The following is an 18,601-nucleotide window of genomic DNA, read 5'->3' as shown; positions in this document are numbered from 1 at the left end:
AAACTACTTGTCAAAAATCGAAAGGTAAGGGAAAGCCCTTAACTACCGTGCGTTAATTAAGTGGTCGATAATGACCCCGGGAAGTTCGATTTTCCCTGTTACAAATAACTAAATTATTAATGTATGAATTTAATTATTTTACAAATTTTTGTTGTAGGCTTCTGCTGATTTTTGTTATTATCGGTAATTCCAGAGCTATATGATATTTTTAACTTTCGTATCCTTATTGTTCCATCAAAAAAACGTTTCTTTAAAGCTCCAGTATCGTCTAAAGTTTCATATTGAGAATAAAAAAAAATTTTTGATTTATTTGTATGCATATTTGAAATATAATTTAATGTACTGTTACTACATATGCAATAAGTAAATGATTAAGAATTACGTACTGCTTGAACGAACAATTATAACATCATTAATCTGCCTGGTGTCAGTCTTGACAACACACATCAGATCTTCCTCCTCACTTGAATCAATGGGAACGTAAATGCCATCAATTTCCTCCTTAAAAACAAATTTTGCCTCGACAATCCATGCTTCTTTGCCATGGTAAATTAAGTATATTATTTATTCTCCTATGAATTATATCATTACATGGTGTGTACCATATGGTACACATATGGATAACCACTTTAGACCGGTAATTAAATCGGTCTAAAGATTATTAGGTAGCCCGGATAATTATGTATACGTAAGATGGACGGTGTGGCTTAATGTATATAGAATAAGCGAAAGGAAATTTAGTATAGACCGGATAGCTCAAATGGTAGAGTAGTCGACATGTCTTCGGAAGGTTCTGGGTTCGAATCCCAGTCCGAGCTATCTAATAATTTTTTCTCGCATATTCTATAAACTCACATTAAGATGATCCTCTCCACATTCCTTTCTCAATCCTTTCCTACCAATATCCTGTTACGTGAATGTGGAACGCTTCACGTAATAACTACCGTAACTCCTATTCTTTCCCGCTTTACAGCGTTATTTGTATATATAAAAATGTGGAACGCTTCACGATTTTGCGTGTCATCCTTGCGCAGGGGTCATGCTAATTTTCTCTGTATCGTTCCACATTTTTTATAAATATAAATAATGCTGTGAAGCGGGAAAGAATAGGAGTTACGGTAATTATTACGTGAAGCATTCCACATTCACGTAACAGGATATTGGTAGAAAAGGATTGAGAAAGGAATGTGGAGAGGATCATCTTAATGTGAGTTTATAGAATATGCGAGAAAAAATTATTAGAAAGCTCGGACTGGGATTTGAACCCAGAACCTTCCGAAGACATGTCGGCTACTCTACCATTTGAGCTATCCGGTCTATACTAAATTTCCTTTCGCTTATTCTATATACATTGAGTCACACCGTCCATCTTACGGTAAGCATTTTTACAAATATAAATAATGCTGTGAAGCGGGAAAGAATAGGAGTTACGGTAAGAATCGGTAAATACAAAGAAATATTTCTTAAATACTAAGAAATATTTTTTAAATGCTAAGAAATGATGTTTAAGAAATGATTTCTTAAATACAAAGAAATCTTCTTAAATGCTAAGAAATCCTTCTATTAAAAAAAATTCGAAAAAAAATTGACATGTAGAAATTTAAAAAAATAAAAAATGTAATTTTTTAAAATTAATTTTTTAGAATAAATTTTTTTGTCAAATAAAATTAAAAAATTGTCAAGTGACTGCTAACTTTAATGTCATGTTATAAAAATTGATGATAAGGAATAGTGGATCAAAGGAGTTAATAATAAGTAAATGATATATTCGTGGTTATAAGTGATAAATGTATTATAATATAAGTATATGTACAAGCTACACGTCCGTTCAGGACGATGTACTAGTAGGAACTAGTTACTATAGTTAAGCGGACAATTATATACGTGTGCTAATACATTCGAGAACATTCGGGAATCTACTAGCACTATGAGCCTTGCCCCTCAACACCCTCTCTCAAGGTACATAGTGCGTGCATACTAATCCAAGCTCTCACACACACTATTTACAATGCCTATATTTTTCACACATTTTCCGTGTTTACTACCACTCAGACCTTTCGTAAACATATCTGCTGGCATTCTCTCGGTACACATGTACTTAACATCTATGACTCCACACGCATACTCATTCCTTACAAAGTGATGCCTAACATCTATATGCTTCGTACGCTGGTGATATACATCGTTCTTTATCATACTAATTGCGCTCTGGTTGTCATTTAGTATTGTGACAGTCTCTGAGTCTTCCTGTATACCTAAACTAACTAATAAGCCCTTCAAGTATAATGCCTCTTTCGTAGCCTCCGCCACGGCCATATACTCTGCTTCTGTACTTGAGAGCGCCACTGTTTTCTGTTTTCGCGCCTCCCAACTAATTACAGATCCCGCCAGAATAAATCCATATCCCGTATACGACTTACGATCCATTGAGTCCCCTCCCCAGTTAGCATCTACAACAGCAAATAAAGCTAATCCGGTTTGCTCAAATTTTAACCCGTAGTCTAAGGTACCCTTCAAATACCTCAAAACCCTTTTCGCGGCTTTCCAATGATCTACATTGTAATTGGTATTGAATTGACTTAAGAAATTCACTGCGTATGCTATATCCGGTCTAGTAGTTATTGCGAGATACAACAACGCTCCGATTAAACTCTGGTACGGATACTTATTCATTTCTGACTCACTCATACATTCTGGTTTTACTAAATTGCATTTAGCCTCAATGGGTGTGTCTATCGGTTTACACTCATCCATCCCAAAACGTTTGAGTACGGCTTTGGTATACTCTCTCTGTCGCAAGAACACGCGTGACTCTTCGTCCCGCTCAAACTCTATACCTATACATGTTTTTGCTAAGCCTAAATCTTTTGTTTCGAATGACCTTGACAATAATTTCTTTATTTCACTTATCCAAGCCTCGTCATCACTCGCTAGCAAAATGTCATCAACATATATAGCAATATACATTACACTTTCACCTTTTCGGTTTACAAATAAACATTTGTATTGTGGCACTGCATTAAATCCTAATACATTTAATCTATCTACTAACTTTCTATGCCACTCAGCCCCGGCTTGGCGCAACCCATACAGCGATTTTTTCAGAGCACAAACACTGTCACTCCCCGCCTTCAAGCCCTCTCTCCAGCGCTTCGCGGTTTCTATAATTTTTACATCGCGTACTACCTTCCCGCCTAAACCGATGGGCTCACCCGCACTTATCTTTTCGATAATCTCGCGCATACACTCGGGCACTTCCATGTATACACTTTCCCGCAAATCACCATTCAAATACGCGGTCACTATGTCCATCTGGTGAATCTTCAAGTCGTATTCCGCTGCTATCGCCGCCATGATCCTCACTGACGTTGACCTGACCACTGGTGAGAATGTTTCTGTGAAATCTTCACCTGGTCTTTGAGAACACCCTTTTGCCACTAATCTGACCTTTCTTTTGCCATCAGACTTAGTGCAAAAAACGTAGCGACTTCCAATAATTTTTCTGCCCTCGGGTCTCTTTTCGATTTCCCATGTCTTGTTTTTTATCTGGGCTAGCATTTCTTGCTCCAATGCTACCTTCCACGAGTCTGCATTTTCTGTCTTGCTCGCTTGTTGCCATGTGGTTGGATTTTCTGTCACTGTTAGATACGCGAATATCTCTTCTTCCATCGCGTCATCGTACGTTCCCTCATTCTCTTCTTCGTTAGCAGCTCCGTGGCTTTCCCCACTATTGTCACTTGGTACTGTGACGTAGACCTTTCTCGGTCTTCCCACCGAACCTGACCGAATCAACATCGGTCGCCCTCGGCCTCGCTTGCTTGGTAAATCTATCCCTTCCCAAGACTTCGTTGCCCCTCTCTTTCTCTGGGGTCTCTCTGGCATTATTGCTGGTTCGGGCCTCTCCGGCTCTTCGCTCGGCACCTCGAGTTCTTCACACGACTCTTCTATTACCTCAGTGTTTCTCTCGATCTCGAATATTTCCTTATATTCGCCCTTGAACCCAATCTGGTCGACAAACTTCACATCCCGTGTAGTTGTAACTGATCTATCCCGCGGAAAATAGATGCGATATGCCTTGGAAGTATGTGCATATCCTACAAATACCCCTGGTTTTGATCTGGAATCTAGTTTCCCGCGCTTTTGCGTCTTATCCAAGACGAAAGCCTTTGTCCCAAAGACTTGCATGTGTTTAACCGTCAGAGGTTTCCCCTTCCACACACAATACGGTATCTCTCCGTTCAACGCACTGGTCGGACATCTATTTCTGGTATAATTTGCGTTGCTTAACGCCTCGGCCCACAGGTGGGGGGGTGCCCCTGCCTGCCGCATCATACATCGTACCATTTCGACAAGTGTTCGGTTTTTTCTCTCCGCTATGCCGTTCTGTTGGGGGGTGTGCGGTGCTGTCAATCTTCTTTGAATTCCATTTCTCTGTAGACATTCGTTGAACGCTCCATTACAATACTCTTTTCCGTTATCTGATTGTAACGCCTTTATCCTTTCGCCAGTCTGGTTTTCCACCTCATTTTTGAACTCTTTGAATTTTTCTAGAACTTCAGATTTATTTTTCATCAAGTAAATTTGGCACCATCTTGACTTATCGTCGATAAAAGTGACAAAGTATCTCTTTCCTGATCCCGATGCATGCCGCATTGGTCCACATACGTCTGAATGAATTATTTCTAGTAATTTTTGAGTCCGCTGTTCACTGGTTTTTGGAAAAGGTAATCTGGTTTGTTTTTCTTGTATACACACCTCGCACTCTGACAATTTTTCACTGTCGTTTATTTCCAAACCATACACCAATTTATTTTTGGCCATGAGCTTCAGGTCTCGCTCATTCACATGCCCCAACTTCTCATGCCATTTATTTATCTCTAACTTTTCACTAGTTACGGCACTGTTCACACTGTCTCTAATGTCATTTACAAAGTACAAGTTCCCGTGTCTTTTCGCGCGCATGATCACTTCATTGTGTTTATTTACCACTACCGCTTCAGTTTTCCTGAAGGTCACTGTATGCCCGAAATCTGTGGCCCGTGCCACCGAGAGTAAATTCGTTCTCAAGTCTGGTACGTATGATACGTTCTTAAACCCAATGTCCCATTGTCTTTTACCGGTCGACACTTTCACTGAAACGTTTCCCGTTCCCAATATTTTCGTATTTTTGTCTGTTGCCAGGCTCAACTCTGCCTGCTTCGGCTTAAAATCACTAAACTTGTCTCTACTGTTACACAGATGACTGGTTGCACCACTGTCTATACACCAACACATGCTACCACTACTACTGTACATTGCCTGTTCACTAGTACTTAACGTTGACTCATTTGCACTTCTCGCACTATTGTACTCTCTATTGTTTCTTTCTGGGCAATTCTTTGCGATGTGCCCCCTCTTATGACACCTGAAACATTCGACTTCCCGCCGAAAATTCTCATTCCGAGAACCCGACGCCTTTGGCTTTCCGCCATGTTGTCCACGTTGTCTCCTCTGGTCATACCTCGAGTACATTGCTCCTTGTGTTGGCTCGACATGTTTTTCCGCATGTCTCTCATGGTACTCCATGATTTTGACTTTTAGCCCATCCAGTGTCGGCAACTCATCGTGTGTCTCGATCGACGTCTTAAATATGTCGTAGCTCTCTGGTAAACTATTTAACAGTAAAATCACCAGCATCTCACTGGCCACTTCCAGGTTTACCTCCCTCAGTTTTTTCACTGACTCACAGAATTCTGCCACGTGTTTTCTGACGTCATCTCCTTCTGCCATCTTCGACAGAGCCAATTTTTTCAAAAGGTGCACTTTTCGCGCCGGTCCTTTTGATTCATACGTAGCTTTTATCTTGTCCCACATCTCCTTCGATGTTGACAAATCATCGTAGTTTGCTGCTTCTTCCATTCCCAGCGCAATCAGAAGATATGCCACAGCTTTTCTGTCTTTCTTGATCCACGCTGATATTAACTCTTGTCCAGTCTCTGGTTTCAGATTTTCTCCGATAATGTACTCCCACAAGTCGTGACTCATCAAAAGTCCTTTGATTTGAGCCTTCCAGGATCTATAATTCTCTGGAGTGAGAGGGTCTATTTTGACGGATAGAGCCATTTCTACGAACCACTTATTTAACCACTAAAAAAAAAAAAAAAAAAAAAAAACGGCACTATCAACTTTTTCCCGCTAGTCACAGCACAACGGTTTTCCCGCCAAAATGTCCGAGCTCCTACACCTAGTGTCTCACAGATGACGAACTCCACGCCACTGCACGCTATCGAAAAATTTATCGATGCTTTCCGCGCGTTTTTCACGTGCTTCTAAATAAATCACCACTTTATTTATTAATAACCACCTTTATTACTGGGTTACCTTTACCTGGGCCCATAACCTGATGATAAGGAATAGTGGATCAAAGGAGTTAATAATAAGTAAATGATATATTCGTGGTTATAAGTGATAAATGTATTATAATATAAGTATATGTACAAGCTACACGTCCGTTCAGGACGATGTACTAGTAGGAACTAGTTACTATAGTTAAGCGGACAATTATATACGTGTGCTAATACATTCGAGAACATTCGGGAATCTACTAGCACTATGAGCCTTGCCCCTCAACAAAAATAAAACTGTTGATGATAATATTTGTTAGCTTAGATTCACAGAAATAAATAAACAATTTAATGTAGCTTTCTTACTCGTCTGCAAATTACAGAAATTAAAAAAAAATAAGGATTTACTTACAACAAACATTAAAGTTTATTATAACGTACCTCAAGGATTATATTTTGTCAATTTTTTTTTCTTCCACGGTTGCTAGTGCTGTTGAAACATTTTAGCATGGAGACTAGATAAGTAGCCCGAACTCCATGTATACAAATAGCGTCTAAAAATAAGAGGGCGTTAGTGTTCCTTTTGTACCAAAATGGCGGGGGGTGAAAGCGGTAGTTTCAAATGGAATTGATAGAATTAATAAATTTTGAATCTAATTCAATGAATGAATGAATTAATTAATTATTTTAAATAATTTTTAATTTTAATTAAATTAAATGTTAATTATATTAATTTCAATTTTAATTAAATAATTAAAATAATTAATTAATTAATCAAAAAATGAATAAATAAATGAGTAGAGTGAAATAATTAAATTATTTAACATTACTTAATGAAATAATGTAAATAAATTAACTCGTTAAGAAAAAGAAAGAAATTAAATAAAATCAACAAAACTTATTTAGCGTAATAAGTTTTAAATATTAATGTAATTAATAATATAATTTACTCAAAGAAATGAAATAATTATTTTATAATTTTAATAAGTTTCAAAGGTCAATAGTAATGAGAAAAATTTTAATATAGATTAATATTATATTGTTAAACGTACAATTTTTTTTTATAAAGAAAATAAGTTATTTATGAGATAATGATTAATAAAATAAAAGATAATAATTCAAGTAATGAATATTTAAAATAAGATTCGTTTAAATTATAGTTTATGTTACTAGTTTAGAAGTTTTTTTCAGAGTTTTCATTTTTTCTCTTCTCAACTGATTTCTCTTGTTAAAAGTTCTACCGAGAAAATACAGCCTCATGGTTATGTAAAAATCAATTATTTCTTTGGTGATTTCAAGCTGATGAACTGCACACCCTACTAATGATAATGTTGGTAGGATTTTCTCAACTCGGTTTAATATTTTATAAATAATTCCATGACTCAGCCCCACTCTACCAACAACGTCCAAAATAGCAGCTTCTAATTGCACAGTCAATTGAAATAAATCGTCACTTGCTCGCGATAATCCTCCATACTTTTCCATTAAATCAATTAAACGGTCCCGGCAATGCGATTCATGATTAGACGATTGAAGACTTTTTAAGTACAATAGGCACTTACACTTAGCTTTAAGTTTTCTAACGATATAACTGGCCATGTAAGCTTGAACTTCTCGGCTTGTTGACACAACGTCATAATCATGGTCTTGAAGCATGCATTCCTCTGTTATAGAAGAATTTGGCGCTGATTCTGTAATTGTATCACTTAAGTCATTTTCACTCATATCACTGCCATCGCTATTGTTGGATGAATTATCTTGCCAAATTGCATCAAGTGGTACAGCGTTCTCAAGCATTTGGTCAATTTTTTCTAACCACTACATTCGCGGCTGACGAGACATTTCCAATGAGTCCTTTGTCTTCACTAGAGTTTGAAGTAATTCAAATTTAGTTACATTTGAACCTTTTGGTGGTTTAATCATGGTATTGCAACAACACAAACGAAAAACTTGACCAAACTGCTGAGGAGTTGGATGATCATTGGCACCACAACTGTATCTCATAATAGAAAACAATCTCTATAAGTAAAGAATAATAATATTAATATTAATAATAATAATAATAATAATAATAATAATAATAATAATAGAAAAAATTTGAGCATTCAATAGATAGAATTTCTTAGACTATTACCTCAGGATTATCTTGAGTTAACCGAGATGTTAGAATATATTCGTATCCATAATCATTGTGTAACTCAGATAAAATTTCTAAAGTTGCTCGTAACGTTACTTTAAAATCCGATATAGAGCTAGAAGATATAGGGAAAAGTTTTTTTTTTATTTGGATTTTGAAGTCGTTTTGTTTGATACTGAGTTTTTTTAGAGTTGAGCTTCATGGAGTAGATTTTTTTAATACTGAATTTTTCGAAGTTAAACTTTTTGGAGTAGATTTTTTTAAAACTGAGTTTTTTGGAGTTGAGCTTCTCGGGGTAGATTTTTTTAAAACTAAGTTTTTTGGAGTTGAGCTTCTCGGAGTAGATTTTTTTAATACTGAGTTTTTTGGTACTGAGCTTCTCGGAGTTGATTTTTTTAATACTGGGATTTCAGGATTGGAGTTATTTGGATTTACTTCATTTAAAACTGGATTTTCTGAAATGGACTTCTTTGGAGTAGATACTTCAGGAGCTTTTGTGGTAGTAAACATTTTTTCCCAATCTTCTAAAAACTTCAATAAAGTTAAAATGGCCTGTGTTTTCGGAAAAAGAAAAAGAACATACGGAAATTAATTATTTATGGAAAAAAATACATAGACAAAAAAATTGTAGGTAAGTTTTTAATAGAAACCATTAATAAATAATAGTATGCATAGAAGTTTTAAAAAAGGCCATTCGGCAGCCGAAATGGAAGTAGATTTCACATAAAGCAAATTTTAATTATAAATATTAATAATTTATTTACGAATATAATAAAAGGTTACTTGTAAACACAATACAAATTGTATAAAAACTATAAAAAATAGATTTTTTATGAGACATATTGGACAAAATAATTGAAAAACGACTGCAAAAGTAAAATTTCATTAAAAACCTACAGACGAATAGGTTATTTTAAGTTTAGGTAAATAAAATGACATGAAAATTGAAGCATGTTTAATGGGCTTTAAAATGAAATTTATAAAAATTCGATAAGTTATTTCATTCAAAAGTTATGCGCGAAAGAATCTGCCAAAAAATGAATTTTTAGGATTTTGAAAATTTTGAAACTCTGTAATTTCTGAACTACTTGACCGATTAAGCTCATCTTTGAACTTGGCCTTGGTAATCGTCTAAAAATGAAGTATGTTGAGTTTGAAACGGATCCATTATGAATTAGAGACGCTATCGTCCGGATAAGCCGCGTTATATTGTATATCTTAATATATATAGATCTCCTGTCACGATGTTTGTCCACGATGGACTCCTAAACTACTCAACCGATTTTGAATTAAATTGGCACACCGTGAGCAGTCTGGTCCAACTAAGAGATAGGATAGCTTATATCTTTAATTATAGTCGAAATTTTATTTTATTGCAAATTATTTGTCTATAATTAATTCTGTACCGTATTTACCCTGCACCTTGCCTCTCAGGCTGTTGGAACAGAATCATGGGGAAACCACAGAGAAAACCCATGATAGTACAGTCGGAGCTGGGCTAAGTCTACAGTGATTGATAAGAAACTCTTTTTTTTATCGGCCACTGAAGCATTAGGCCCTTCTCCTAGTGTACAGAGATCCCTCGCGCTAGCCAACGCTGACTAGAGCGGTCACTCATTCAAGTTGTTGCTTAAAATGGGTGATCGCTCAAGTCAGACGTGTGCCGCCTGGCTATCTCTGCCACGTTCAGAGGCTGGCAACGTAACGCACATATTTTTATCTATAATCACTGAAAAATATTGGTGCGTGCCGGGATCGAACCCGGGTCCCACTCTTTCGAAAAGCGGGCACTGAGCCGACTAGGCTATTGCCAACCTTTTATTTGTCTATAATTAATTGACAGTCACAATTATCTGTTAACTCCAAAAGATTCTAACGGATGTCGATACTTTTCGACTGGATTGAATAAGTAATCAATAGATGGCACTGCTATGGTAAACCGACAAACGTGTCATATAAGCTACAATTCAATATCATGATTACCACGTGCTATTGAGGCTGAAGTATAAATTAAATTTATTTTGTAGTAAACGAAATACCGTGAAATTCAATTATTTCTACTTTTTTAATTTTTGGTGTTAGCATAGCCAACCACGTGTTACTTAGACCGGTGTAAATCAAGTTCAAATTATAGTGACGATAATACAGTGAAATTATTCCTGCTTTTTACTTATTTGTGCTTCATTATTCAAAATTCTATAATTATAAAATATATACATGTAAGTATTATCACATAATTATAATAATTAATTAATATTTTAATGAGAAAATGGTACAAAGCTCCCCACACTTTTTCAATAATTTTACAAATATTTTTTTTTTTATTGTTTTTATTTAACCTCTATTAAAAATTATTTTGCACTTATTATTTTAATGTGCTTTAATAACATGCTTTTCAGTTTTTTTTTTTAATATTTAAACGATTAAATTAATATTTTCAGTCAAATGCCACCGAAAAAATCTAACCTCAACAACGCAAGCACCAGAGAGGCACGACGCAAACGTGTTAAAAGAGCTCATCAGTTGGCAGAACAAATCGAAACAGGAAATACAGCTCAAAGAATCAAGACAGCAGAAGGTCGTGCACAAGAACAGCCTGATACACGTCTGCAACAAAATATTACGGGAACAAGAGCGGCACAAGAACAAAACATAGTTACAGTACGAGTACAGGAAGGGCAATTCCAATATATACATGTAAGTATTATCACATAGTTATACAAGTTAATTAATATAACAATGAAAAAATGATTCAAAGCTTCCCACACTTTTTCAATAATTGTATAATGATTTTTCTTTTATTGTTTTTATTTAACCTCTATTAAAAATTATTTTGCACTTATTATTTCAATTTCAATGTGCTATAATAGCATGTTTTTTAGTTTTTTTTCCAATATTTAAACGATTAAATTATTATTTTCAGTAAAATGCCACCGAAAAAATCTAATCTCAACAACGTGAGCAGCATAGAGGCACGACGCAAACGTGTTGAAAGAGCTCATCAGTTGCCAGAACAAGTCGATACAAGAAATACAGCTCAAAGAATTAGGACAGCAGAAGGTCGTGCACAAGAATCTCAAGAACAGTGTAGCGAACGTCTGCAACAGAATATTACGAGAACAAGAGCGGCACGAGAATGAAACATAGCTACAGTACGAGCACAAGAACGACAAAGGCAACGGATCAGCCGCTCATTAATACGTACATCATTTGTTCGTCTTGCTTTTGAATATGCACCAGATATTAACTACTCTGCGCATTCAAAAATTGCTATCGGTGGAATGGATAAAGTATGTCAATATTGTCAGGCGTTGAAATTTCGAAATGAAGCTGCCGGTATGTGCTGCGCAGCAGGAAAAGTCGTGCTGTCACCTCTACCCGCTCCGCCAGAACCTTTATTATCCCTTCTTGCTGGGAATTCAGATGATTCAAAATTATTTTTGCGTAAGATACGCAAATTTAATTCTTGCTTCCAAATGACGTCATTTGGGGCAACTAAAATTTGCGATCTTGCATCCGATGGACGTAATTTTGAAACTACATTCAAAATACAAGGCCAGGTGTACCACAAAATTGGATCATTGATGCCAATGCCTGATGATAATCCGAAATTTCTTCAAATTTATTTTATGGGCAATTGTGAAGAGCGCGTAACTACTCGGTGCCAGTATAATTTCATTGAACAAGCAGAGGAAAGAGCAATTGTGATATTACTGGAAAATTTTTTAGAAGATCAGAATCAACTACTTCAATTAATCAAAAGAGTTTCGCCACGATTGCAAAATGACAACTATCAAATCGTCATAAAAGCCGATAAAGTACCATTAGGTATACATGCTGGTAGATTCAACGCTTCAACTGTTGATGAGGTTGCTGTTATCATGGTTAGTCATCCAGTTGACAAAATATCTATAAAAATTACACGGCGTGACAACACTATCAGTACGATTTCGGATCTACACCGTTCATATGATGCACTACAATATCCATTGATATTTTGGCAAGGACAGGATGAATATCATCTTAACATCAAACAGTGTGATCCTAATACCGGTAAATTTGACAATTACCTATTTATTTTCTTACTGTATGTATAAATGTTAATTTCGTATTGTATTTTATTTTTTATTTTTTTAGGTGATTATGGAAATAAAAAAGTGAGCTCAATGGACTACTACGCACACCGAATAATGATTAGACTAAATCAGGACAATTATATCCTTCGATATCGTCAGCTATTCCATCAATACATTGTTGATATGTATGCTAAGGTTGAAAGCGAACGCTTGCGATTCATTCGATTCAACCAGGCTAAATTACGATCGGAAGAATATATTCACTTACGAGATGCTGTTGCTGGAAACATCGACGGAAATTTAAATCCTAATGACATCGGTAATGCTTTCATTTTACCTTCAAGCTACATCGGCAGTCCACGGAACATGCAGGAATACATGCAAGACGCGATGACTTACGTACGTCATTACGGCCGACCGGATTTGTTTATTACATTTACATGTAATCCGAATTGGGAAGAGATACAAACTTTATTATTATCAGGACAACAAGCAATTCATCGTCATGATATAACTGCACGCGTGTTTAAACAAAAATTGAAATCCTTAATTGATTTTATTGTTAAATATTCAATTTTCGGTATCACACGTTGTTGGCTGTATACGAATGAGTGGCAAACGCGAGGTTTGCCTCATGTCCACATTTTGATTTGGATTGAAGATAAAATCCGTCCAGAAGAAATTGATCAAATAATTTCAGCTGAAATTCCAGACCCATTAATTGATCCAGAATTATTTGATGTTGTCACTAAACACATGATCCATGGGCCATGCAGTGCTTTTAACATCACGTCACCATGCATGGAAAATGGAAAATGTAAGAAAAATTTCCCAAAGCCGCATACGAATGACACTATCATGGATATTGATGGTTATCCTATATATCCCCGCAGAAATACTAAGAATGGTGGCCACACATTTACAATGCGACTGCCGAATTATCCAAATCAAGCAGAATTTGATAATCAGTGGGTGGTACCATATTCACCATTACTTTCAAAAACTTATAAAGCTCATATCAACGTTGAGCTTTGCAGTTCTGTAAAATCAATTAAGTACATTTGTAAATATGTAAACAAAGGCAGTGATTTGGCCATATTTGAAGTACAAAATATAAATAAAAATGACGAAATAGCACGATACCAAATGGGTAGATACATTAGCAGCAACGAAGCTATTTGGCATATTCTCAGCTTTCCCATACACGAAAGAGATCCTTCTGTCCAGCATCTAGCAATACATCTTGAAAACGGTCAACGTGTATACTTCACTGAAGAAGATCTTCTCCAAAGAGCGTTCGAGGCCCCAAAAACGACACTAACTAAATTTTTTACATTGTGTCAAAGATTTGATATTTTTGGCCGATTCGCAAAGACATTGCTATATGGTGATGTTCCGCGTTATTTCACATGGAGCAAATCCAGTAAAAAATGGGAACCACGAAAACAAGGAAAACGACATCCTTCCATTCCAGGTATATTCAAAGCTAAGACATTGGGGCGACTTTACACAGTACATCCAAAGCAACGTGAGTGCTTCTATTTACGTTTGTTATTGGTGAATGTGCCTGGACCAACGTCTTTTGAATTTCTGCGAACAGTTAATGGTCGAGTATTCAATACAAACCAAGATGCATGTCGTGAACTGCAATTGCTAGAAGACGATAACCATTGGGACTTAGCGCTTGCTGATGCTGCGTTGACATCAATGCCCAATAACGTTCGTCAGCTGTTTGCAATTATTTTGACGACGTGTTATCCATCGCAAGCACAAACTTTGTGGAAAAAATATAAAAATTGCATGACAGAAGACATATTGCACCGAATTAGACAAACAGATCAATGCCAAAACATAGATTATACGCCAGAGATGTATAATGAAGCATTGTGTTCTAATTTCAAATTTACCACTTAATCATTATGGTATGCCATCACCTAATCGCCCAGCTTCTGACTTAGTCAATACCGATTTACAACGAGAACAACAATATGACCATGGAAATTTAGCCACGATTATCACGAACAGTGAGCCATTACTAACAGCAGAACAAAAAATTATTTATGATCGGATTATGCTGGCTGTTGCTGCTGAACAAGGCGGTATTTTTTTCTTGGACGCACCAGGTGGAACCGGTAAGACATTTTTAATATCGCTGATTCTTGCCAAAATACGGTCGCAACAGAAAATCGCATTGGTAGTTGCATCGTCAGGCATTGCGGCTACTTTACTGGATGGTGGGCGAACGGCACATTCATTATTCGAGGTGCCATTGGATATTCATCATAAACCAGATGCAATGTGTTACATCAAAAAGAATAGTGGAATAGCTGCAGTGTTGCGGAATAGCTCTATAATAATTTGGGATGAGTGCACAATGGTGCACAAATATTCACTTGAAGCATTGCATAGAACTATGCAGGATTTAAACAGCAATGATAAACTTTTCGGTGGTACTATCTTACTTTTGTCTGGTGATTTCCGTCAGACCTTACCGGTTATACCTCGCTTAACTTTCGCGGATGAGATTAATGCATGTTTGAATGCCATCATTCTTATGGCGAAGTGTTGAAACACTTCGATTGACCATAAACATGCGGGTACAGTTGCAAAATGATCCATCAGCACAAATATTTTCCGAGCAATTACTAGATATTGGGAACGGTAAAATAGAACTGCAACCAAATACGCAATGCATCAAACTGCCAGACAATTTTTTTACTGTTCTTCAAGATAAAAATGAATTGATTCAGAGTATTTTTCCGGATATAAAGAATAATTACTTGAATCATAACTGGCTGAGTCATCGGGTGATTTTGGCAGCCAAAAATGTTGATGTTGACGAAATTAACTTCCAGATACAACAGTTGTTACCAGGCGATCTGATGTCTTTTAAATCAATCGATACTGTTGTTGATGAAAATTAAAGTGTAAATTTTCCAACTGAATTTTTGAATTCACTAGATATACCTGGAATGCCACCCCACAATCTTCAATTAAAGATTGGTTCCCCGATTATTCTCCTACGTAATTTGAATCCACCTCAATTATGCACCGGTACACGTTAAATCATCAAAAAGATCACCGGAAACATTCTTGAAGCAACCATTTTAACTGGGAAGTTTAAAGGAAAAGTGGTCCTGTTGCCACGTATTCCAATGATACCGTCAGATTCTACCATACCTTTCAAACGGCTACAGTTTCCAATTCGTTTAGCTTTTGCCATGTCAATAAATAAGTCTCGAGGCCAAACAATGTCCATTTGTGGTTTAGATTTGGAAAATCCGTGTTTTTCTCATGGGCAACTATATGTTGCATGTTCACATGTTGGAAAACCGTCGAATCTATTTGTGTTAGCTAAAGACAGGTTAACCAAAAATATTTTGTACCGATTAGTGCTAAATTAAATTGAAATTGAAAGTATTTATAATTTAAAATAATAAATATTACTGTTAAAGATTTAAGACTATCTGCCTTATCTACCTCATTCATAAGTTTCAATGTCATATGTTATTCACTAACAACTTTGTAATATGCTCATTCGTTACAAAATTAAATGTAAATAATAAATTTAAAAATTAATTCTTTTGTATTGATTTCTGCTTAATATAAACTGTAAAAAATTTTTAATCAATCGTGTTCAACGTCCTTCCCCTTTAAATCCCAATCCCGTGAATTTGTGTACCAACTTCAACATTTCCGTCTTGGTTCGTAAATAATTTCATTGTACTAAAGGGTTATAGTCATAGAAAATCTGTCATGGAGGTCACCATATTTTTTTACAAATACCATCTATGTATAAAGCATGGTGGTCCCCGTGACTGATGTTCTCCTACCGTTCCTCTTAAATTGTATACTACAATGTAATATAACAATAACTTTAGCCACAGCAACGCGTGGCCGGGTCTGCTAGTATATATATATATATATAAATACATACATATATAAACTTTTGAACTAATGGCATTTTCTGACCAGCTTGACGAACTGAGTCAGGAAATAGCAAAATTTTTCAAAAGTTGCGTCATGAGGACAAATGCAATAGTTAGATTTCTATGAAATCTACTAAGAAGCGTTAAGAAGTTAGTATTGCGATATTTTAAATAAATTGTTAGTATTGTTCTTAATTTGTCATCTCCTGCCAGCATCGATTATGGGTGATTTTTGTATTACTACTCTTATCCGATTTGATTTCTTCAACTCTTTATCCACTAATAAAAATTTGCAAATGCGCTGAAAATAGGAATAACATTGATTTTTTATTGATTCAATCAATCTTTGGAGTCTGTGGTGATGTCGATTACCAGAGTATTACAGATGATACAGTACTGATAGAAGACAGCATACGATGAAAATTATTGAATCCATTGTCAGCTACAACCATTCTGTAAATCATTAAAATTTAATTATAATTCATCTTTTTATAAGACTTGTAATCTTAAATTAATGTTTAGTAAAAAAAGCATATGAAAAGTTAGTAATAATTATTCAAGATTTAACAAGGAAGTATAAAAGCATAAAATATTAATTTCAAAAAATATGAACTAAATCTGAAAGCAAAATAACACATAAAAGCAAATTAAAGCATTTCCAAACATTTTCAATATTTATATCTATTTTATTACTGACAATACACAGAAAAAGTTACTTACTTTAAACAAGAAAATTTTAATGGAAATCCGAGGTTATTTTGGAGTAAGAAATATTTACCGAAACTCAAGAAAATTAGTTCTTCAATGAAGAATTTTTATCTTTCTGTGTATTATAAGTATGGTAAGTACGCACATTAAAATGTTTAATTATTAGCTCTTGAATTTTTTAAAAATTGTAATTTTGTATTTTTTTACATCCAAAAAATCGATATTTTAAACCCCAAAGATGTAAGTAATAAAGCAAATAATGTAAGATGTTAGTAATAAAGCAAATTAGAGAATAGATGAAAATATATAATCAATTATTTTTTCTAGTAAGAAATAATACAAATGTTTCTAATACTGTAAGAAAAGATGAATTCCAAACGAACCTTAAAAAAAAATTGTTCAAGTTGCTTAAGCTACTTCCTCATTGAAAAAAATTAAAAAAGTAAGTTAGCTATTTTGATGAAGAATGTAGTTAAAGTAATTGATAAATCAAGTTAGTTTCTTAGCCTAATTTATTTGATTACGAAAATTGTGTAATTTTAGCTCAAATTATAAAATTTACTGAGTCATGACACTCTTTTTACTACAAAGTGTTTCTTTTTATAAAAAATTCAATTTTTGATAGAATTAGGTAAATAAATCATGCAGGTAAATTATTAGAATAAGAAAAATTATATACAAAATCTCTTGTAATAAAATATCCACAACAAAAAATATTGCCACATGAAAATTTTTAATTAATTCTATGAATGAAATTATTTTCTTCATTACCTTCTTTTGTTCACAAGTATCCTCAAAGTATAGTGCGCTCTTAGCATCGTGCGAAGTCATAGCTTGGATGCCATCATCAATTATTTTGATAAATTTCTCGGTTGGTTCTGAAATTCTTGCTCGAATCATATTGTACATACAAGTGCTTTTCATTCGTATGAGAAGACATTCATAGATCCATTCAGTTTCATATCTCCTGCCAGTTGGACCCTTCTTTTGGGAGTTTTCAAAACACATTCTCACTCTTATTTGTTGTTGTTTCGGTAGCAAAGATAGTTTTTTATTAAATTATCCTTGATATACAGTTTTTATTCTTCTTTGAATGCCACGTAATTTTGATATAGATAATTGCAGCTGAAATAATTAAAAAAACTTAACAAAAAATTTGAACAATTTTCAGTAACAATAAAAAACGTTATTATCAACGTCGCAGTTGAAAAATACTCAATGACTATGGCACGCCGTTTTACTTTCTAAAGCTTAAGATTTTCTACCTAAGGTTAAAATTATAATTAATATTTTTACTGTTTTTGAATTATGTTTGACATAATTTTTATTTGAGATTATTTTTTTGAAATCTATTTTTATTTCTTTTTTGATAATGTTAATTCCATCAGCATATAGAAACATAGGGTTTTGGAGCATTTTTCATTTTTT

General features: G+C 34.8%; 2 protein-coding genes, 1 long non-coding RNA gene and 1 pseudogene across 3 annotated transcripts; 2 read left to right on the top strand and 2 right to left on the bottom strand.

The window, feature by feature from the left end:
* Nucleotides 1–989: 989 nt before the first annotated feature.
* Nucleotides 990–1,087, bottom strand: LOC123271104 (annotated as a pseudogene).
* Nucleotides 1,088–11,741: 10,654 nt separating this feature from the next.
* Nucleotides 11,742–14,450, top strand: LOC123270142. Its single transcript, XM_044736080.1, has 3 exons — nt 11,742–12,513; nt 12,598–12,978; nt 13,198–14,450. The coding sequence occupies exons 1-3, from the start codon at nt 11,742–11,744 to the stop codon at nt 14,448–14,450; spliced, it is 2,406 nt and encodes an 801-aa protein (XP_044592015.1).
* Nucleotides 14,451–14,460: 10 nt separating this feature from the next.
* On the top strand, nt 14,461–15,105 carry LOC123270141 (ATP-dependent DNA helicase RRM3-like). Its single transcript, XM_044736079.1, has one exon. The coding sequence runs from the start codon at nt 14,461–14,463 to the stop codon at nt 15,103–15,105; it is 645 nt and encodes a 214-aa protein (XP_044592014.1).
* A 1,552-nt stretch (nt 15,106–16,657) lies between these two features.
* LOC123270736 lies at nt 16,658–16,920 on the bottom strand. The gene is made up of 2 exons (XR_006510683.1): nt 16,838–16,920; nt 16,658–16,766 (listed from the first exon to the last, which is right to left on the bottom strand). It is a non-coding gene; the product is annotated as an uncharacterized LOC123270736 (long non-coding RNA).
* Nucleotides 16,921–18,601: the final 1,681 nt, after the last annotated feature.

This window comes from Cotesia glomerata, linkage group LG8 (assembly GCF_020080835.1).
Source record: "Cotesia glomerata isolate CgM1 linkage group LG8, MPM_Cglom_v2.3, whole genome shotgun sequence".
Taxonomy (NCBI): Eukaryota; Metazoa; Arthropoda; class Insecta; order Hymenoptera; family Braconidae; genus Cotesia; species Cotesia glomerata.
The sequence above is the reverse complement of the archived record's forward strand: the minus strand, read 5'-3'. Positions and strand labels throughout refer to the sequence as shown.

Bases quoted from the DNA above. Each gene is read 5' to 3' on its own strand.
- LOC123270142 (XM_044736080.1), top strand. From the start codon at position 11,742: ATGGATAAAGTATGTCAATATTGTCAGGCGTTGAAATTTCGAAATGAA. The intron at 12,514-12,597 runs GTAAATTTGACA...TTATTTTTTTAG, and splicing joins ACAGTGTGATCCTAATACCG to GTGATTATGGAAATAAAAAA. The intron at 12,979-13,197 runs GTAATCCGAATT...TTTGGATTGAAG, and splicing joins TTTGTTTATTACATTTACAT to ATAAAATCCGTCCAGAAGAA.
- LOC123270141 (XM_044736079.1), top strand. From the start codon at position 14,461: ATGCCATCACCTAATCGCCCAGCTTCTGACTTAGTCAATACCGATTTA.